The following is a 22,824-nucleotide window of genomic DNA, read 5'->3' on the forward strand; positions in this document are numbered from 1 at the left end:
TGTGTGGTTGGGGGGTGGGGGACTGGCTCTAAGCAAACTGGTCTATCCTCTGTATATCAGAGACAGAAGCTTTATTTTTCTTCATGTTGTTATGCTCAACTCTTTAGTGAGTCACAGCCCAGGGTGTACATCAAATGTGTTTAAAAGCTTCTGAACTGTGTACACTCCGTTGGAGTCTCAGATATTAGTAATTACAGCCACACTGCTGCCACAGCGGCTGTTTCATGACAGCATGAGCCAAACGCAGTTACAGATTGTCCGTGTAGTTCTTTGAAACTTTTCCATTTGTAATCATTATGAGGCTCCTCATTAAAAAAGTGGTACAACTTTTAATAAAACAAAATGGTTTATTAAATGTTTTTTAACAGAAGAGCTTCACTAGCTTAAATTAGAAAGTCAAATTACATTCTAATTCCTCAGTGTCATCTAAAAGCTTTTTCTCTTAATTTGTTAATCTTGCTTCATAAAATGTGAATGTGTCTTTTTTATCTATTTTAATGCAAGGTCAAGCCAGATGCTTTTAGTCTAACCTCATTTAATCCCTCTGAAATATTAAAACATTTTTTTCTTTGAAAAAATAGTACTTTAATTTCAGTGAGAGCACATGTCTGTATTAGGGTTTGAGGCTGAGCATAGAAACAACTGAAGTTGAAACATTTGAAACAGTATTTAGTCCAAAGGAAATCCACCACCATCAACAAGCTACAAAATGCCGGACCGCCACGCTCCAAAGAAAAAGGCACAAGCCCACAGGTGTATTGCATATAGACGAAAGTTAAAGCAAAATCGAGACCGAGAAAACACCGGACAAAGCAATCCTGAGGACCCTCAACTCGGACACCGAAGAAGATGACCCGAACATTCCCAGCACACAGAAGGAAGAGAAAGAATAAAGACAGCGTTCTCCGGTCGGCTACTGTATGCAGTGTTACAGGTACTGTCTTTTGTTAAATATTTCATATTTCAATATTTTTACCTGCGACTAATTGACATGTGCGGCCAATATATGTACAAAATACAATTTCTGTACAAATTAAGTGGGTGCGGCTTATATGTAGGTGCGCTCTATCGTCCGGAAATTATGAATCAGATTTATTTTTTTTGTAAATAAAAGTTCCTTATTGCCTGATGTGCAGCAATAATAGTTCCAACTTGTGGCACACTATTTTTGTCATATTAATTTGCCTGTGTTCGTTAATCTATTTCATCGAGAAAACAAAACCTGTGTGAACCGGAGTGTTCCCAAACAGGACATTTTAACAACAGCAGATAGTTTTCAAGCTTTGCCTTTTTTTTTTTGGCACCATCGCTAGCCATGAACTCTGGTAGCCAAGCCTGGGTTGCACTGTATTTATTTATGGAATAAACGCTTGAAAATAGGCATTTGAATTTTCTTAACCGTGTGGTTAGTCAGTACGCCTCACTGACTAAAGTTTTTTTTTTTACAAGAACGGATTATAATTAATTAATAAGTACAGTTGGTTTATGTGCTTACAAGTGCTCAAAGATATCCTTAAAAATATACAGGGCATCCGGAAAGTATCAATAGCACTTCAGTTTTTCCATATTTTGTTATGTTTAAAGCCTTATTCCAAAATGAAGATGAATTTTTGTCCTGAAATCTTACACGCAATACCCAATAATGAGGTGAAATGAATGTGGAAATTATTTTTTTCTAAGAGCTTTTTGCAAATGTATGAAAAGTAAAACTAACAACCCACGTGTACAAAAGTATTTACAGCTTTTGTTCAGTGCTTTGTTGATGCACCTTACGGCCTCAAGTATTTTTTGTTATAATGCCACAAGCTTGGCACACCTATCTTGGGGCAGTTTCCATTCCTCTTTGCAGCACTTTTCAAGCTCCATCAGGTTTAATTGGAAGTGTTGGTGCACAGCCATTTTCAGATCTCTCCAGAAATGTTCAATTGGATTCAAGCCTGGGTTCTGGCTTGGCAACTCAAGGACATTTACACAGTTTTCCTGAAGCCATTCCTTTGATATCTTGGTCGTTGTCATGCTGAAAGACAAACTGTTGCCCCAGTCTGATTTCAAGAGCGCTTCGGAGCAGGTTTTTATCCAGGATGTGTCGGTACATTGCTGCATTCATTATTCCCTCTATCTTGACTAGTCTCCCAGTTCCTGCCCCTGAAAAATATCTTCACAGCATGATGCTTCTACTACCATGCATCACTGTGAAGGTTGTAGTGGTCTGGTGTAGAGCAGTGTCTGGTTTCCTCCAAACATGATGCCTGGCATTCCCGCCAAAGAATTCAATCTTTGTCTCATCAGACCAGAGAACTTTTTTTCTCATGGTCTGAGAGTATTTTAGGCACTAAGGAATGGCTTCCGTCTGGCCACTCTACTATACAGGCCTGATTGGTGGATTGCGGCAGAGATGGTTGTCCCTCTGTAAAGTTGTCCTCTCTCCACAGAGGAACGTTGTAATTCTGAAAGAGTGACAGCCGGGTTCTTGGTCATCTCAGTTTAAAAGGCTGATCAGCTCCAGGAATAGTCCTGGTGGTTCCAAATGTCTTCCATTTACAAATGTTGGAGACCACTGTGCTCATTGGGACTTTCAAGACAGCAAATATTTATCTGTACTCTCCCCCAGATTTTTGCCTTGAGAAAATCCTGTGTCAGAGGTCCTCAGAAAATTCTTCCAACTTTCTGCTTGGTTTGTGCTCTGCCATTCACTGTGAAGTGCGGGACCTTCTTTATAGATATGTGTGTGCATTCCAAAGTCATGTCCAATCAAGTCCAACACAGTTTGAAACTAAACACTTTTGAGCTTCATGGCAAAGGCTGTGAATACTAATGTACGTGTGAAAAGATAAATACACTTTTTAACATTGTCATTATGTAAAAAGGTAAACAAATAATGTATTTTGTATTTAAATAAGGCTGTAACAAATCGTAGAAACAGTGAAGCGCTGTGAATACTTTTCAAATTCACTTTATGCCTTATCTACATGCATAGAAATATATGGTGACAATGATTGGTTGTGATTCACATTTTAGTCAAACCACTGAGCTAATGAATGGATGCCATTATTTAGTCAATGGTTTTGCTATAGGACACTTACTGATTACATTGGTCAAATAAAGAAAGGACATTCTTCTTTCTTTTTACTGACCTGGAAATAGGAGCTCTCACACAGCACGTCATTGCAGATGTCTAGATGATTCTGAGGAGACTGCAGGGCTAAATCACTTTGAACCTGGCCCTCCGCTGTAGCTACACTGAGCTGACGAGCCTGGGCAAATGACTGGAGGTAGTGTGAAGCCACAGTCCAAAAGTGAAGGTCAGACTCGTCCCCGAACAGCCTGCGGTGAGCCACAGCATGGTATTAGTCTGAATCAGCATGCCGGGTTGTCGTTGTAGTTTTAGCTCTCTAATGACTCCATTTCTTGCATCTTGCAGTCCACATTTTTTTCTCTGCGAAATCTGCCTGCCGCTTTCACCAACCACATTCTCCTGTTATTTATTTTTTTAACCACTTTCCTTGTCCTATAGCATATCTGCCCTGACACACATCTGTTGCTAGGTTACCAAACCACATGAACAATGGCCTGACAACAGATGCAGAGAGATTACACATTCATGAGTACTGTGAAAGCACACTCTCATCATTTACAATGCCAGAAGTTTCCTTTTTTTCGTTCCAAGTTAATTGTGACACTAACATGGGAGTTGCTATGTAGCGATTGTTCCAGATTCGCTGGAGAAAATTACAGTTGGAGCAGAGATGAGAGCAGAGTTGCAGACACCTGCTGCTATGTGATATTTCTCTGTGGGGATGCAAAACAGTTATGTGCAATTAGACAAAGTATATTTTGGCAGATTAAAGTAAATAATTGGCCTGCTCTCATGACCAAGAATGGGCATGATACTTGAGTTTTGGATTAATTTGATTAGAAAAAATTATGTTGATTGCATAAAATTAATTGGTGAGGAGTGCACGCTCACTTGATGTAACTTAGGCAAAATGAAGTGCATCACTCACTGCAACCAGCAGCGTTGTTGTTGATATCTACCGTATGTTTCGGACTATAAGTCGCAGTTTTTTTCATACTGTAGTTTGGCTAGGGGTGCGACTTATATTCAGGAGCGACTTATGTGTGAAATTATTAACACGTTACCGAAAAATATCAATTAGTATTATTTAGGTCATTCACGTAAGAGACTATACGTATACAATTTCATGGGATTTAGCGATTAGGAGTGACAGATTGTTTGGTAAACGTATAGCATGTTCTATATGTTATAGTTATTTGAATGACTCTTACCATAATATGTTACGTTAACATACCAGGCACGTTCTTAGTTGGTTATTTATGCATCATATAACCTACACTTATTCAGCCTGTTGTTCACTTTTCTTTGTTTATTTTAAATTGCCTTTCGAATGACTATTCTTGGTGTTGAGTTTTATCGAATACATTTCCCCAAAAAATGTGCTTGACATAAAGAAAAGAGAAAAACACGTTTTTCATCGTACTGTGTGCTTTCTATGAACAAAATAAACCACACAAACAATAAAAAATATTCCAGGATTCCCTGATTGGAATTTGTCTATAATGTCCTGACCTAACAAGGGTGTCCAAACTTTTTCCAGCAAGAGCCACATACAGAAAAAATTAAGTATTTGGGGCCTACTTTGATACATTTTGCGGATTAAAAACACTAAAAGCAACACAATTTAGGTGATAGAATAAATGCCCAAATATTTAAACAATACATCCACATCTTAGCTTTGTGTTATAGCTGACAACGCGAGTTAGTGTAATATCTAATGTAACCCCATTGAGATATTTAATTTATTTTTATTATTCTTTATTGATATCATTATTCCGCCAACTAAATAGTTTTTAAAGGCTTTAGCACACTCGAACGCGTATGTGTTGTAAAAAATGTGTACACATGTTCATCATGACAGACACATATACATATACAGTAGAACGCACAGATCATCGGCCGTTTTGGTTTTCAAGTCCCACTTTTAGTAAGATTTGAACCAGCTGCATTTTTTCTTGGTTTTTTGTGTCATGTTTTAATCCTACATGTGTTTATTTTGGATTTAGAATGGGTCTCGGGCCAATAAAGAATGAACAGCGGACCGTAAATAGCTGCACTTTGTACACCCCTGCTCTATAAGAAACACTATCCATTTCTTCAAAAACTTTACAAATTACTGTATAAGTCACTGCATAGATAATTTACTCACAGTATAGTGATTACCGGTAGTCAAAAATGGTTTTGTAAAATACAGTATATACAGTACTGCATTTTAGTTGTCCTTTTTTATGTGTTACTGTAATACTGTGTTATTTTATTTTCTGTTTCCTATCTTACACTATATATGTAACTGTGGTTATAGGTTGATTTAAAAGTCTAAAAGATGGTGTTGATGAGCAATGCCTCAAGAAGAGTGCTCTGTGTGTACTGCCAGCAACTCACCGTGAGACCAGCAGGCAGCGCTGCAGCAAGCTGAGCTCTGGGTCCTGCAGCACACTCTTCATATCACTGGAGAGCCAGTCAAAAAGACACTATCACAATATAGCTTGAGCAAGCCCAATTTTATAAAACTGTCATCAATGCGATTGTTGCCACTTTTATTATGACATTCATTAAATAATCTTAATCAGATGTCTTCAACTGTAACGCCTAGGCTGTCAGCATATGTACTAGTGCGGTTCGAGAAAAAATTGTGTTGATTAAGCACACGTCAAAAGAAGGGAAAGGAATGGCTAAATCAGGCTAGAATTAAGGTTTTAGAATGGCCTTTCCAAGGTCCTGACTTAAACATGTGAACAATGCTGAAGAAACAAGTTCATGTCAGAAAACCAACACATTTAGCTGAACTGCACCAATTTTGTCAAGAGGAGTGGTCAACAATTTAACCAGAAGCTTGTGGATGGCTACCAAAAGCGCCTTATTGCAGTGAAACTTGCCAAGGGACATGTAACCAAATATTAACATCGCTGTATGTATACTTCTGACCAACACATTTAGCTGAACTGCATCAATTTTGTCAAGAGGAGTGGTCAACAATTTAACCAGAAGCTTGTGGATGGCTACCAAAAGCGCCTTATTGCAGTGAAATTTGCCAAGGGACATGTAACCAAATATTAACATCGCTGTGTGTATACTTCTGACCCAGCAGATTCGGTTACATTTTCAGTATACCAATAATAAATTCATAAAAGAACCAAACTTCAGAAATGTTTTTTTGACCAACAAGTATGTGCTCCAATCACTCTATTACAAAAGGATAAGAGTTGAAGAAATTATTGGAAACTCAAGACAGCCATGACATTATGGGTCCTTGGTCTGGAAAATGTTGAAGACCCCTGATCTAAAAATTCATTTGTCCAAACCGAGCAATGTAAAAACTTACTTTGACAATGAATTTAGTTGCTCCTGAATTAGGCCCTTGATCTCATCTTTTTCATTGTAGTCTCTGAAAATGCAATCACACTTAGTCAAGCGGCTGCTATAGTCTGTATAGTGTAGTTTAATTAATATGCTGAGATAGCAGGCAACAGTGTACTGTATAATTAGTTTGTACATAGGATTTATAAGATGACAGTGTATGTGAAAGCAGTACCACACCCATGTTAAACTATTACATTTGGATGTGGAATGATTAATGTAATGCTTTTTATTTAGAATTGTTACATTTTGGGAGATAGTTTTAGCTCTACTATCACCCAAGACACATGATGTGTGAGAGGTTGCTTATTGACAAATGATTGAGTGGTTGAACATACACTTGTGTGATGTCCATTGTGAAGGTTCCTGACCAGGGCTGCAGCAGGAGGAAAGCCTTGAGAGTAAGGGCAGCTCGTGGTAGCAGCAAATAAGGGCACCACACTGAGTCTGTGCATATCGGCCGCAAAGCAGACAAAAAAACAACACAAGATGAAGAATTACAATTTATCAGAATACAACTGAAAAGAACATTGAAAGCAATATTGCCTCAACTTGCATTTTTTAAACTCTACATACAGTATGTTTCTATTATATTTTTCTGAAGTGCCTTACCAGTTAGATCTTGTTCGTCCATACGATAGCTAGCAGACTTCATGGCCATCTCCAGCACACGAACACAGCCGTCGTCTGAAGCCAACACAACTTTGTCTGAAGTGCACCAGTCAATGTCGAGGACCCGGTAGTTAATATTGCGACCAATCCGCATGCTGCTGACCATTTGAACCTACAACGGGTTAGAACAAATGGAGATCAAAACCCAAGTGTGCAATTATTGGACATCCCTAGTGATGCAATTCAAGGTTTTGTCAGATAAATAAATGTTGATACTTATACAATGCAACCTTGATTTAAGACCCCTTGTTCTATTTACAAACCACAGACCAAATAAAAATTTGCTTTTCTGTACAAACTTTGTCTCAGTGTACCAACAATTATTCCATACATTGTGTGTCTTGCAGTGCAGCCATTTTGTGCCCGGCAGAACAGCAATAGTGGGTGGGCTCATAGATTTCCGATGCTCATTCAGCCAACAGAGCACAGTGATGTTGTTAACTGCTGTGCTACTTTATGTGCATTTTAAAAATATATACAGTATATTTTTTAAATGTTTAAGTGTGGCTGGATCAATAGGAGTACAAAGAAAGCAATAGACAAGCGTTGTCAAGTTTCATTGAGGAAACATTCATGAAGTATCCACAGCGTTGTCAACACTGTCTCTGCCACCACCTCTCTTTGGCTGCACGCAAAGAAGATTACGACATGGTTAAGTGGATTGTTTTTCCCCCCTCATCAAAGCAGAATCCTGGCTTTTAAAATGTATTAATCTTATGATTTTAAACTTAGAGTGCAGTACAGGGCTAGGGACAACATGTGAGTGCATGTCTGCGTGTGTCGGCATGATGGCTGAAAAAGAGGACAGTTCAGCTAGTTGTGTTGTTTTGTTTTTAAATATAAAGCTGATCCATTATCCCAGTGTTATGTTTGTTTGATCTACAGCACTGTATGGCACTTTATAACATGTTCAGAGTGTACAAACCTTTGCTACTTTTGTTGGGACTTGAGACCATCATTCATTCATATTTACATTGTTTCCTATGGTGAAATGTGCGTCGATATAGGAACTTTTCTACAAACCTTGTTTCAATATGAGTTGGGAAATTGTGTTAGATGTAAATACAAACGGAATACAATGATTTGCAAATCATTTTCAACCCATATTCAGTTGAATATGCTACAAAGACAACATATTTGATGTTCAAACTCATAAACTTTATTTTTTTTTGCAAATAACAATTAACTTATAATTTTATGGCTGCAACACGTGCCAAAGTAGTTGGGAAAGGGCATGTTCACCAATGTGTTACATCACCTTTTCTTTTAACAACACTCAATAAACATTTGGGAACTGAGGAAACTAATTGTTGAAGCTTTGAAAGTGGAATTCTTTCCCATTCTTGTTTTATGTAGAGCTTCAGTCCTTCAACAGTCCGGGGTCTCCGCTGTTGTATTTCACGCTTCATAATGCGCCACACATTTTCGATGGGAGACAGGTCTGGACTGCAGGCGGGCCAGGAAAGTACCTGCACTCTTTTTTTACGAAGCCACATTGTTGTAACACGTGCTGAATGTGGCTTGGCATTGTCTTGCTGATATAAGCAGGGGTGTCCATGAAAAACGCGGCGCTTAGATGGCAACATATATATAGCGGTATAGCTCGGTTGGTAGAGTGGCCGTGCCAGCAACTTGAGGGTTGCAGGTTCGATTCCCGCTTCCGCCATCCTAGTCACTGCCGTTGTGTCCTTGGGCAAGACACTTTACCCACCTGCTCCCAGTGCCACCCACACTGGTTTAAATGTAACTTAGATATTGGGTTTCACTATGTAAAGCGCTTTGAGTCACTAGAGAAAAGCGCTATATAAATAAAATTCACACTTAAATTCACACTTATATGTTGTTCAGAAACCTGTATGTACCTTTCAGCATTAATGGTGCCTTCACAGAAGTGTAAGTTACCCATGCTTTGGGCACTAATGCACCCCCATACCATCACAGATGCTGGCTGTTGAACTTTGCGTCGATAGCAGTCTGGATGGTTCGCTTCCCCGTTGGTACGGATGACACGATGTCGAATATGTTCAAAAACAATTTGAAATGGGTACTCGTCAGACCACAGAACACTTTCCAACTTTGCATCAGTCCCTCTTAGATGATCTCGGGCCCAGCGAAGTCGCCGGCGTTTCTGGATGCTGTTGATAAATAACTTTCGCTTTGCATAGTAGAGCTTTAACTTGCACTTACAGATGTAGCGACAAACTGTATTCAGTGGGTTTTCTGAAGTGTTCCTGAGCCCATATGGTGATGTCCTTTAGAGATTGATGCCGGTTTTTGATACAGTGCTGTCTGAGGGATCGAAAGTCCCAGTCATTCAATGTTGGTTTCCGGCCATGCCGCTTACGTGGAGTGATTTCTCCAGATTCTCTGAACCTTTTGATGATATTATGGACCGTAGATGTTGACATCCCTAAATTTCTTGCAATTGCATTTTGAGAAACATTGTTCTTAAACTGTTTGACAATTTGCTCACGCAGTTGTGGACAAAGGGGTGTAGCTCACCTCATCCGTTCTTGTGAAAGACTGAGCATGTTTATGAAGTGTTCCTGAGCCCATGTGGTGATATCCTTTACACACTGATGTCGGTTGTTGATGCAGTACCGCCTGAGGGATCAAAGGTCCGTAATATCATCGCTTTCGTGCAGTGATTTCACCAGATTCTCTAAACCTTTTGATGATTTTACGGACCGTAGATGGTAAAATCCCTAAATTCCTTGCAATAGCTCATTGAGATTGTTTTTTCTAAAACTGTTCGACAATTTGCATACAAATTGGTGACCCTCGGCCCATCCTTGTTTGTGAATGATTTAGCATTTCATGGAAGCTGTTTTTATACCCAATCATGGCACCCACCTGTTCCCAATTAGCCTGCACACCTGTGGGATATTCCAAATAAGTGTTTGATGAGCATTCCTAAACTTTATCAGTATTTTTTGCCACCTTTCCCAACTTCTTTGTCACGTGTTGCTGGCATCAAATTCCAAAGTTAATGATTATTTGCAAAAAAAAAATGTTTATCAGTTGGAACGTCAAATATGTTGTCTTTGTACCATATTCAACTGAATATGGGTTGAAAATGATTTGCAAATCATTGTATTCCGTTTATATTTACATCTAACACAATGTCCCAACTCATATGGAAACGAGATTTGTATTTATGAATCCTGTTCAAGAACCAATTAAGTTCGTAAATCGAGGTTCATGAGTAATATGTTGAATAAACAGCAGAATGTGGACTGCAAAAAACAGACTAACCAAAAAACTAAGGGGTGCAAATGGCTCTCTCGTTTTGTATTAGAATGTACAGAATTAAATACAAGGCAGCTGTCAGCAGAGTGCTGAAGCATTTGGGAGCTTTTCCTGCTTCTTCCGCTCTCCATTTTTCTATGACTGACTTGTTTCCCTCTGTGACTTAATCCATCTGCTGTCTGCCTTTTACGATTGGGGACTGAGCACTGCGTCTTTTCCCTCTCCATGTCTTTTCTCCGTTCCCATAAAGCATCTTCCTACAGCGGGCACTACTAAATACATCAGAGACCAAACCCGTGTGCACATTCACCAAGCAGTTTGCATCACTCCTTCATCCTGGAAAAGTAACATGTTACTTACTGTTGAGTACATGCAAAATAAAAATAAGTCCAGTCTGTGACCTGAGCTAAGATGATGAAAATAATAGAAGCATCCAAAGCTTTTCTTTAACCAGATATAATGAAGACAGTGCAAAGAGAGGCCTGCATAGTAAAGACAGCCAGAACTGAAGATGCTTGAAAAAAACATGTTCATTCAAACTGCTATGTTTGAGTTTATACTTCAGTGCGACATTTATAAGCCTGCTTGTACAGAGTAATGTTGCATAAGGTTTGAATATTTGTTTACATGTAGAGAAAAATTAAGCCAATACACTACAATTAATAATAAATGGGCTTGGCAATCAAACTTGAAATCAATACCACCAGAGCCATGCATAACTAGAGTCCAGACGCAAAAACATTATTTAAACTTAGAATCAACCAACAAATTCATACATCACAATTAGATATTGCCAGCAAGATTGTGTTACCTTGGCAATTTGAGTCCTACCTCTTTGGTGTCCCAGACCTCAGCTCCATCAGTGTACATAACCAACAGTTTCTGGTTGCCTTTTCCTGGTGCAAAGCGAATTTTCTTCACCCAGGCGCGGTGAGTCGGTATTCCCCTAAAAATACCAATGGCATTGGAACATTTAATATCATCATTTAATTTTTCTAAACAAATTCAGCTTATTGTACTCTCCAACTGTATACACACATTAATTTTAAACACTAAACATGACTGTGCACTAAACATTTCTGCCAAATATAATACTCAAAAAATGTGCATGCAGTTTTAAAATAATATTAAGTATACAATCATTTTGAGAATGGTCAGCAGTGATGTAGCCTACAATGACAACCTTTATTACAATTACCTGGACAAACGTGCTTTAAGGTCCCAGAAGTTGAGATTTCCATCCACATCGCCAAGCACCAATGTGTCACCTTTCCAGGCAATGCAGGCAATACTACCCATACTTCCCTGCAACATATTCAATAACCAAAAACACATTTTTACAATTCAACATTTCCCAGCGTTTTCTAACATAAAACTATCCCTGACATGTTATGTTCAGAGGCAAAAGGATAATTGGACAAGAGTATATAAATATATATGACAAAGAAGTAAACAAGCATGGATGAGTTCAAGTTAGATTATGTCGCCAGACAAGTGGCAATGTGAAGTCGCTGCATGTCAGTGTGTACGCAGTGGCTGACAGGATAAAACCTTTAAGGAGTTTCTGCCTGTGTGCTGACATAGATATGAAGGCTGCAAAACCTTTGGGGTATGCAAATCTTTCTGAAATGAATCTGCATCAGTCATGGAGAAGTTATGAAGGATTTGAAATCCCCAGGTAACCCCCTGGTGTCTATTTCTGTAGAGTGAAAACCTGCAAGTAGAGTGTAAAAAAAAATACCCTCCCTAAGAAAATCCAATGTACTTCTCAGGAACAGAAATATTTGCAAAACAGTAAATAACAGAAATTGCAAACCAAGCAAAATCGCCACTGTATTTTCAACTATTAGGGGTATGATAATATTTTCGTTAATAAAAGTAAATTTTCTATTACATGTGTACTATTTTATTCTTGAAGTAAGTTCAGTGTCAAGATAGTGGTACCTGTGTTACCTAAAAGTGGATTTTCCTTACCATATTACCACAAATAAAAATCGCTGTATTCTGCCAATGGGGCATTTAAATACACATCCGATCACTTCCATTAACATCTTGTATACACGCTGCAAGTAAATTTGTAATGCACGGTAGTAACAGGCACATTCATATTAACATGTAATATTTACGTATTTTGCTCATTTAAGCATACGGCAGCATCGCACTAATTTCGCAAACATCACATTGATGGCTTTTTCCTTTAACAACATCACTGATTACTACTAACTGCAGACATCATGAGAGACAATAATTAAACATCATTTACAGTACAATGTTTGCTCTCAACGGCATGCTGAAGATTGGGATGTTCATATATCCCAGTTAAAATTAAGAATGACCCATAGTCCTAGCGAAGAAAAATGGGGGTGGAACAATGCATGTTTTGTTCATTTGGCTCCAATGTAAGATTCCTTTTATTTACGTTTATCTACAAGTTAAAATGCATTAAAAATACATACACTGTAGGTCAGGGGTCACCAACCTTTTTGAAACCAAGAGCTACTTCTTGGGTACTGATTAATGCAAAGGGCTACCAGTTTTGATATACACTTAAATAATAACAAATCATGAATTACTTTGCACTATGTTTGTACAAATAACTCATGTAAAATACAAAAGTCAACTCGCAAATCTTTAAATAAATCATGTCACACTTTGAACTGGACACCAAATCTGTTATCTGTTTCTTTGTCAGTTAGTGAGAAGCCTGGCATTGCATGCTGTTAACTAGTGTGTTGTACTCACGTGTGTAACTTGACTGCAACTCTGAGTGAGTCATGCAGATATGCATCAGTGAGGCGTGTTCTGCGTTTGTTCTTGATGAAGTTCATGTCAGAAAAGGTTGATTAACAAAGATTCGTTGAACCAAACAGGCTTGCAACCTTCATAGCTGCTGCGCATACACCACTGTAGTGAACGTCAAAGTGAACACCGTAAGACTCGCCACAAAACATCCGGTTTGATTTGTTAGAAATAGCTAGGGATTGATATGACTACTCCAGGATGCGATGTCCAGGTGTTCTGTAATGCTACAGCGCACCAAGCTAGCGGTGTCTTGCTTGTCTGGTCCTGCTGCTTCACAGCATGATTAAGAATATCTGCTTTTTTAACACCATTACTCATTGCTTTCTAGGAGCCAAATGCATGGACATTGTTAACGCCCTCCTAGCCATAGTGACCAGCCTTTTCTTCTTCAGGAACTCATCTCATTTTCTATGTTGAATCTAATGAGATGGTAAGGCGCCAAAAGGAAAAAAAAAAAAATCCTTGTAAATGTGCTGGGAGAGGTAAATACTGTACATTATTACTACAAACCCAGATTCCATTTGAGTTGGGAAATTGTGTTAGATGTAAATATAAACGGAATACAATGATTTGCAAGTCATTTTCAACCCATATTCAGTTGAATATGCTACAAAGACAACATATTTGATGTTCAAACTGATAAAATTGTATTTTTTGCAAATAATCATTAACTTTAGAATTTGATGCCAGCAACACGTGACAAAGAAGTCGGGAAAGGTGGCAATAAATACTGATAAAGTTGAGGAATGCTCATCAAACACTTATTTGGAACATCCCACAGGTATGCAGGCTAAATGGGTATAAGAACTGCTTCCTCAGAAAGGATGGGGTGAGGTACACCCCTTTGTCCACAACTGCGTGAGCAAATAGTCAAACAGTTTAAGAACAACGTATATCAAAATGCAATAGCAAGAAATATAGGAATTTCAACATTTACGGTCCATAATATCATCAAAAGGTTCAGAGAATCTGAAGAAATCACTCCACATAAGTGGCATGGCCGGAAACCAACATTGATTGGCCGTGACCTTCGATCCCTCAGATAGCACTGTATCAAAAACCGACATCAATCTCTAAAGGATATCACCACATGGGCTCAGGAACACTTCAGAAAACCAATGTCACTAAATACAGTTTGTCGCTACATATGTAAGTGCAAGTTAAAGCTCTACTATGCAAAGCGAAATCCTGTTATCAACAACATCCAGAAACGCTGCCGGCTTCTCTGGGCCGGAGATCATCTAAGATGGACTGATGCAAAGTGGAAAAGTGTTCTGTGGTCTGACAAGTCCACATTTCAAATTGTTTTTGGAAATATTCTACATCGTGTCATCCAGACCAAAGGGGAAGCGAACATTCCAGACGCAAAGTTCAAAATCCAGCATCTGTGAGGGTATGGAGGTGCATTAGTGCCCAAGGCATGGGTAACTTACATATCTGTGAAGGCACCATTATTACTGAAAGGTGTATACAGGTTTTGGAACAACATTTTCTGCCATCTAAGCGCCGTCTTTTTCATGGACGCCCCTGCTTATTTCAGCAAGACAATGCCAAGCCACATTCAGCATGTGTTACAACAGCGTGGCTTTGTAAAAAAAGAGTGCGGGTACTTTCCTGGCCCGCCTGCAGTCCAGACCTGTCTCCCATCGAAAATGTGTGGCGCATTATGAAGCATAAAATACGACAGCGGAGAACCCCGACTGTTGAACGACTGAAGCTCTACATAAAACAAGAATGGGAATGAATTCCACTTTCAAAGCTTCAACAATTAGTTTCCTCAGTTCCCAAATGTTTATTGAGTGTTGTTAAAAGAAAAGGTGATGTAACACAGTGGTGAACATGCCCTTTCCCAACTACTTTGGCACGTGTTGCAGCCATGAAATTCTAAGGTAATTATTATTTGCCCAAAAAAAATTGAGTTTATGAGTTTGAACATCAAATATCTTGTCTTTGTAGTGCATTCAATTGAATATGGGTTGAAAAGGATTTGGAAATCATTGTATTCCGTTTATATTTACATCTAACACAATTTCCCAACTCATATGGAAACGGCGTTTGTATATTAAATTACTTTATATTTGTTCATAGCACATGCTACAATATTGTTGTTCAAACTATATTAATCTAAACGTTTGTTTTTCTTTCTTGTCTCATCAAAATGTCATCAAAACTTAGCTTTATGCATTTACACTCAGTGACAGCCTTTTGGGAAAACGATGCAGTGATATCAAAGGGAGTAAAATAAAAATACACATGTATCCGTAGCAGTGAGGGAGAAAGTTATGTACAAGTTTTTTGCGTCTTAAAGCACATACATAAACTGTCATGCATTCAAAGACCGTCAAATAAAATGTGTTTGACGAAAAACTAATGGTGAAACAAATCTATAAACCTCTAAAATAGTGTGAGCTTTCTGATCATTGAGTGTCCTATGTACAGTCCGCTGAAAACCGGCTGATGAGTGATTGATGGAAAAATATACATACAAATATATATATTTAGATTTTAATCTGAATAGGGTTTACATGCATTTTAAAAAGCTGGTTTCAACCAAATGTATTCAATAATGTTTTACTGTGTGTAAACAAATTGTGTGCAGTGCTTAGGTTAACCAATTTGTAAACCAGACTCATAAGTGGCAGGCGATATTCTTCTATTCCTATCCTGAAGGTGGTAGTAACACACAATGCACAGTGGCTGCCAAATACAATGCATAAGAAGCTTTTTGCACCACAAAATGTGACATTATATTTTCAAGAGCAGATGCTTACAGAAAAGTTGATGTGGAGTAGCAGTTTGTTTGGATTGTCACACACATACTCATACAAGACCATAAATTACTTCTTTAGAGATATTATCTACCAATTATATTCACTCACAGTTGCCGGCGGCTGACGGCAGCTTCATACATGATGGGGTTTAAATTCTGATCCACTGGCTACGCAGGAACCAATAAACAAAACTATAATGCACTAGTGTCTTATATGTACTACTTGGACACTCATTGCCCTTATGGATACGTCTCATAATTCAGAGTTATGAGGAGGCGGCATTCCTTATGCAAAGGAAAAGCAAAAACATACAGTTCAAACACAACAAAAAAGTGTAATACTAATAACCCTGGACTTACATCAGGGGGAATTCGGGCACCATCTTTTACAGTGTTGCCTTCTACGGTGATGTGGTAGACCTGTCCGTCAGTGTCAGTGAACACAAAATGCTCCCTGGCTGATATGGCCTGACTGCTCTCAGACTTGCTCTCTGCATCCTGCAGCAGACTAGAGAAGGAAAGATAAAATTCCTTTTAAATACTCAATGTACATTGATCAGGTACATTAACCGTAAAACAAACATAAGATAAACAAAACCATTACCACAAACAGGCAAACTAGTTGAGAGTATTTTAAAAAGTAACATTCAGATGCTTTCTAGTGCTGACCTGATAACTGAGGACTCAACAATATTTTGCTCCGCATCTGACACAGTCTGCCGAGCCATTGCTTCTCTCGCTGCCATCTGCTTCTTCTTTAGGCTTTTTAGGTTGTGTGAAGGGGACCATTCCTTTTCACACAGAAAATGTGAGGTTAAAGGAAAATGCATATACTGTACCATGCAGGGTTTCCATTACATGGTTAAGGGCAGACATAAATTGGAGGAAATAGATGGGTTCTCATAGTACAGTTGCTGCTTAATTACAAAGAAAGTAAAGCACACACATGTATACCTTAACCTTTCAGGAGTAATTTTTGGAGCACCGTGGGATTGGTCTTGGATCTCAGGCTTGTAATCAATATGGAAATGAGGCAGCAATATGGTACTAAAGAAGGCCACAATTTATTATTAAAGCTACTGGTGGTTTTATTTGCTGTGTCAATGATTTTACAGCCCCACTGTAAAGTTTGGCCTACATAACTTTGCTTTTATTACCACTCAGACTAAAGATGACACTGTGCTTTTTTTTTTTTAAGAAAATCATGCAAATGGCCCTCATGAGCTAAGGATGGACGGTATAAAGACAAAAAGACAGAAAAAAGAGGCAGTGTCAACATTTTTTTGCTATACACTTTAAGAAAACATACTATAATCCATGCATTACAATGGATAACATCAAATATTAATTTTAGTTATAGAAGGTAAGACACGTGTTCCGATTTTGCTGTCCACGAAGTGCTTCATTGGCAGTTTATTTCTTCATACCAGAGCTGTAACAGTAGGGAAGTTCTTAGCCATCTCTCGTAGGAGCGTCCCTGTCCTGATGTCCCACAGCTCAAGGGGCTTCTCCCTGAACACCACGACCAGGTACTGCCTGAGGATGAGTTTGGGATACAACATAAACACACAGGGAGTTTCTATATTTTGGTAAAGTATACCTTTTACAGTTAGTCCTGTATCCTACAAGTAATGTTCCGCTTCAGTTTTTTGTGTCGGAGTCTAATTGTAAAAGTACATTTGCACGAACGCAGTCTTGTGCAAATGCCACAGTAAATTTTTGTGCCCAACATGGCATCACTTTGCTGCAGTTATGTAATGTAACAAATTTCATTTGGATGACTGTTAATCCTTGTGAGCTTTTTATTTTGAATACTATTCATTGTTGGGACTATGGTTTTAGTTCATCTTTGAAACAGTTTTAATAGTCAAAGTTCATTCATTTTTATCCAATTTTTTTTTTTTTTTTACACTTTAACGCTGTTTTTTCCATGTTTTTTTTGTACATGTGTCGTCTTTAATCAACTAGGCAAAACCTTGCAAATTACAGTAGGTTAACTGCCTAGCCATTATTGCCCTGTTTGAGTTTGAGTTTATGTCAAACATGCATACTATTATAACATGATATAGCACAATTTTCAGTTTCTCTTTTTAACATGTTCAAAAATGATTAGGAAGAAGCATAGCTTTTTTAGTCCTATCCCTTTTCCATTACAGAGCAACTGCTAATACTTTTGTTCACTTTCTGTTTTCAATGTATCCACAATATACTCCATAAATAATAACTTTAAAAAAATAAATAAGTACAAAATAATTTGTGAAGTAAGTTGTAGTTAATATAGTAAGATAAATACGATTATCAATAAATTCAGAATGTGTATCAAGGTTCTTCTTCATTGTACTTTGTAAACACTGAGTTTGAACAGTTTCTTACATTGGATCATATTAGTATACCATTTGATTTATTTACTTAATCCATTCCCTAATCTTATTCCACATACATATATACTAAAGGATTTTAGTGTTGTGCATGCATACACATATTTTAAATTACGTTTTTCTCTAAGGTTATGTTTTTCCTCTTTTGTTGAGAAGAATATGTTCTTGGGTATCAGGTTATAGTTTGCTCCGTGCAAAATTTTTGCTGTTTGCAAATTCACTATATTGTAGAATTGAAAGATTTTCGATTCAAATATAAAAGGTTTGAATGTTCTCTATATCCAACATTATTTATCTTTCTATATATTTAATGTAACACTTAGTGACCGAAGCATACTTTTGAGGTTATTTCCCCATATTTCAGCACAATAACTCAGATTTGGTAACACTAGCAAGCAGTAAAGAATATTAAGTGATTTTTGGTTCAATACATTTTTACCTTTATTCATCATTGATGTATTTTTTGCCACCTTATGTTGAATATTTTTTACATGAGTTTTCCAGTTCATTGTATCGTCAATCATTACACCTAAACATATTATTTGTATTAGCTTCTGTGTGTTCTCTCCTGAACAAAACACTGTTGTATCATAAGTCTTTTTTAACTTTATCAATGTCAGTTATATAAATAACATTTTGAACAATGTTGGTCCCAGTTTTGATTCTTGTGGTACCCAACAGGATATATTTAGTGTTGTAGACGTGTGTTGGCCTAGCTAGTATTCTTGCTTCTGGACATCCATTCAGCTTGACATACTTTTTACAGTTGGCACTCCAAGTTTCCTGAAACGTTCCTTGCTTTCTCAAGTTACGTGCTGTCTTAGGGATCGCATTATTACATTTTTTGAGATGCTCATTCATGTACACAACTGTACCCTTCAGCTTCTTTCCCTGTTTCAGCAGGGCCATTTTAGATTTTCTGTTAACAAGTTTTAAGAGAATGAACGACGTGTTGCTGTTGTTTCTTCCATTCATTGGGATGCATGTTTCAATGGTATTAATGTTCATCTCAATTTCCTTCGATTACAGAAAGTTGACCACTTGCTGTTCTGCTGAGGCTACATCCATTTAATATGGTTCTCCTCCATTATTCACAGCTTTCGCGTGGGATCTTTGTTTAATTCGGTACCCTGTCACAATGATATATAATTCATTTGTTTATCCTGATCCATTTCATCATGATACTGCACTATTTTCTTCTTAGAGAATCTTCACTTCTTGACGCATTTCCTGAAAGTCCCTTCTTATATTATTATTCTGAGTTTGCAGACTTTCTATATTTTCTTGCAGACTTCTCAGATCTTCTTTGTATTCTGCCGTTGCTTTTTTCAGATGTTTACATTCTCTTATTACTCTTTCCAGGTATGCTTTGTGTTCTAATCTTGTATTTTCTATGTCATTGACTATTTTTTTCAGCATTAAGTCTTGCTTGTCATCATGTCCTGTGTCCAACATCAAATCTTGCTTATCCTTGTGTCCTGTGTCCAGAGAATAATTTGATTCAGAGGACACCGCAGGTTTCGTGACTCACGTTTTTCTTTTAGATTCTGACATTGCAGCAGCTAGCTGACATCAGTGCCTCTTGTATCAGCTTGCTAACGGCAGTTGCTTGTTTAGCAACTTGCAGCACTAAATCTTGTTTATTTTAACAATTTCGTACCTTACACTGTTCAGAAATCAACTGGAAGTGTCAGCCTTTTAACTTATATCACTGTGTTGTCGGAAGAACTTTAAAACGGCTTCAAACTCTCGCCGTAGTTTCCACTATGAATTGCGCTGGGGGCTCTTCCAGCTCGCCTTATTTCAGCAAAACAATGCCTCTCACCAGACCAAAATCAGTTCGAAGACGCCATGTAAATCTCCTGTGGCTGTGATCACAAATCAGTGGTCTCAAATGTTAAACATTTTTCAAAAACACCGGAAGCAAAAGCAGAGGCTTTTTCTATGTCTTCTCACATTGACAGAAAGTGACGATTTATGATAATCTTATTAATGTGACTGTTGAATTAGTCAAAGCTCAATTCTGACCTGCTGCTACATACTGGCTTTCAAATAAAATTTGGAAATATGTGTTTGCTTAAAAGTCGTAACAGGAATACATCAAATAAAAAACAAGTGGCAATAAGCCTCATGATTAAGTGACTGTCACTTATAATCATACAGCAAAGTAGAAACATTAGCCTGGGTGTCAAACTTTATTAAGAAAACAATCCATGAGTCTAAGCAAGAGATTTATATTGTTGCAAATCAATCACATATTTTTTTTATTGCAGCTGAGTGCACAAACAGAAAATAGATGCTTTCAGAAAATTAAGGGCAACAAATGTAAAAACTGTGTCGTGAGGTTCATATTTGGTGATGCTAAAACAACACAGGTGACAAATAACTCATAATTGTGAATTAATTGTGGAGTTTTAAGTTAGAAACAATAGGTACCACTGAGTAAGTATAGCCAATGGAGGATTAGTTTGTATTTGTAAGATTATGTTGAAAACGGGAAACTCACTTGAGATGAGACACTTTAATCATCTCAATGGGTGGCTCATCATTACCTCGTTCTCCTCTGAATGCAAAGCACCGGCCTAGAAATCAGAAAAACACATATAGGAATAGGTAACGTTAGAAAGGCTTGATGAAAAAACAGAATATGGTAACTTATGTTTGCACTTGTAAAAACAACTGATTCTTCCTATTTCACATTAGTCCCAGCGCCAGACGGTATTACCTAATTTTTTGAAAGTTCGAGGACAAAACGGCTGACAACTTTTTTTCACTCGGGGTGGACCACTTTTCTATGCACAGCTGGTGACGTCTGTGCGCTGCCAACTTGTCTACATGGAAGAAGATCCCCTATCCGATGGACTGGACTCTAACATTATCTATTATTATAAAAATTCAATAATTGTACACATTTGGCATCTATTACAGCCAGTCAACCTGTCGGGCGGTCGCCACATTTTCAGCCCTTTTCAAAGATTTCTTCTTTTACCAGTCAGAGGGGGCCCAAAGAGGGAAGAGGTATCATGCCCAAGTTCAGCCACATATTGTCTAACGCAGTGGTCCCTAAACACCGGGGATTGATACTGGTCCGTGACGCATTTGCTACCAGGCCACACAGAAATATTAAATAATTTATAAACAAGTGCATTTTCTCCGGCATAAACCCAATAAACTTTTTATTAATGTATAATAAAACTTCTGATTGGAAGTCACCATTTGTTATATCTTTGTTCAGGGTTTCCATCACATTCATTTATTTGTGGCGGCCCGCCACGAAAGAATTACGGCCGCCACAAATTTAAAAAATTAAAAAATAAAAAATAATAATTATTATTATTTTTCTTTTCCGGCTTTTGACTCGCTGGACCGCTTATAAAAGCAATGGGACTCTGTCTGTGAATGGAGCTTGTAGTTACATATTATATAAATATGTAAATATTATATAAATATGTATAGAAATATGTACATAAAGTGTTGTAATAATATTCCAACTCCGCGTTCTTCTTGGTCATAGCCGCCGCCGCTGCTGTTGCCTCTCCTTCCCAGGCCCCCTTCCCCCCGCCGCCCGACCACACCACCACAAATAGATGCCTGACCTGTGGGAAACACTGTTGTTTCATGGGAAATGGCAAATACTGTATAGTGAATATATACAATGTATAGTACATGTGCCATATTGTAGCCAAAGGCAAATTTTCATCGGCATGGGATGGTATGTTGATGGTATATATATTATATACACCATTAACATGCCGGAGACCATCTCATCTTAAAGAAAAAAACCCAGAGGTAGCACTAATTCAGCGTTATGGTGTGTTGTATTTTTTATACACTCATTCTTGCTGTGTTTATCTGCGACACATGGAATGCTGGTCTGTGAAAATAATGCCTACATTAAACTGGTCCCTGGTGCAATAAAGGTTGGGGGCTTCTAGTCAAGCGTTTGTAAGTATTAAAATATGCTATACCAAATACATCAGGGGTTTCATATTGGTTTTAACATCAAACTATTTTTAACACCAGCCTGAACTTTTTCTTGTGTGTGTCTCTCACCCGTTGGCAGATCAACATGCTGCAGCTCGTTTCGAACCAGGCCCATGTTGTTGGGAGAAGATGTGGCGAAAGATAGGAAACTGGTGAGACTCACCCACTCGATACCCCTGTGGAATGAACATACATGCAGAGTTGAAATTGCACTATAAATCGAACAGGCCAACAAAGCAATATTAATTTTTTTAAAGGACTCGGGGAGCAAAAACTGTGTCGTGAGATGGTAAAGACCCCTGTGATTAATTAGTCAATTTCCCCCAGTAAATGTAAATGAGATGCTAAGCAGTATGGCCTCCTTGGCTGTGATTGGGCATCGGTTGCTTGGCTAATCTGTATAAAGCTCTCATGTCCCTCCCATATCATCCAACTGACAGCAGTACTGCACATGAGGGAGAGAACTCCATTCCAAAATTGCAACTTTAATGATATATGCAAAATAAATGTGGAACATTAAATGGCTAAAAACATTT

At 38.0% G+C, this 22,824-nt stretch overlaps 1 protein-coding gene across 1 annotated transcript in view; it reads right to left on the bottom strand.

Annotated features, from left to right (window-relative positions):
• The window catches only part of wdr11 (WD repeat domain 11), an 88,799-nt gene that overhangs the window by 10,625 nt on the left and 55,350 nt on the right, over positions 1–22,824 (bottom strand). Inside the window, exons 12-23 of the mRNA XM_061910726.1 lie at positions 22,358–22,464; positions 20,811–20,886; positions 17,354–17,462; positions 16,596–16,717; positions 16,287–16,434; positions 11,553–11,659; positions 11,186–11,300; positions 7,046–7,217; positions 6,772–6,880; positions 6,399–6,461; positions 5,459–5,524; positions 3,135–3,324 (exon numbers count right to left, since the gene is read on the bottom strand). Coding sequence (XP_061766710.1) covers positions 3,135–3,324; positions 5,459–5,524; positions 6,399–6,461; positions 6,772–6,880; positions 7,046–7,217; positions 11,186–11,300; positions 11,553–11,659; positions 16,287–16,434; positions 16,596–16,717; positions 17,354–17,462; positions 20,811–20,886; positions 22,358–22,464 — 1,384 coding nt within the window. The remainder of the gene's footprint in view (positions 1–3,134; positions 3,325–5,458; positions 5,525–6,398; positions 6,462–6,771; positions 6,881–7,045; positions 7,218–11,185; positions 11,301–11,552; positions 11,660–16,286; positions 16,435–16,595; positions 16,718–17,353; positions 17,463–20,810; positions 20,887–22,357; positions 22,465–22,824) is intronic.

The sequence above is a fragment of the Nerophis ophidion genome, linkage group LG09 (assembly GCF_033978795.1).
Source record: "Nerophis ophidion isolate RoL-2023_Sa linkage group LG09, RoL_Noph_v1.0, whole genome shotgun sequence".
Classification (NCBI taxonomy): domain Eukaryota; kingdom Metazoa; phylum Chordata; class Actinopteri; order Syngnathiformes; family Syngnathidae; genus Nerophis; species Nerophis ophidion.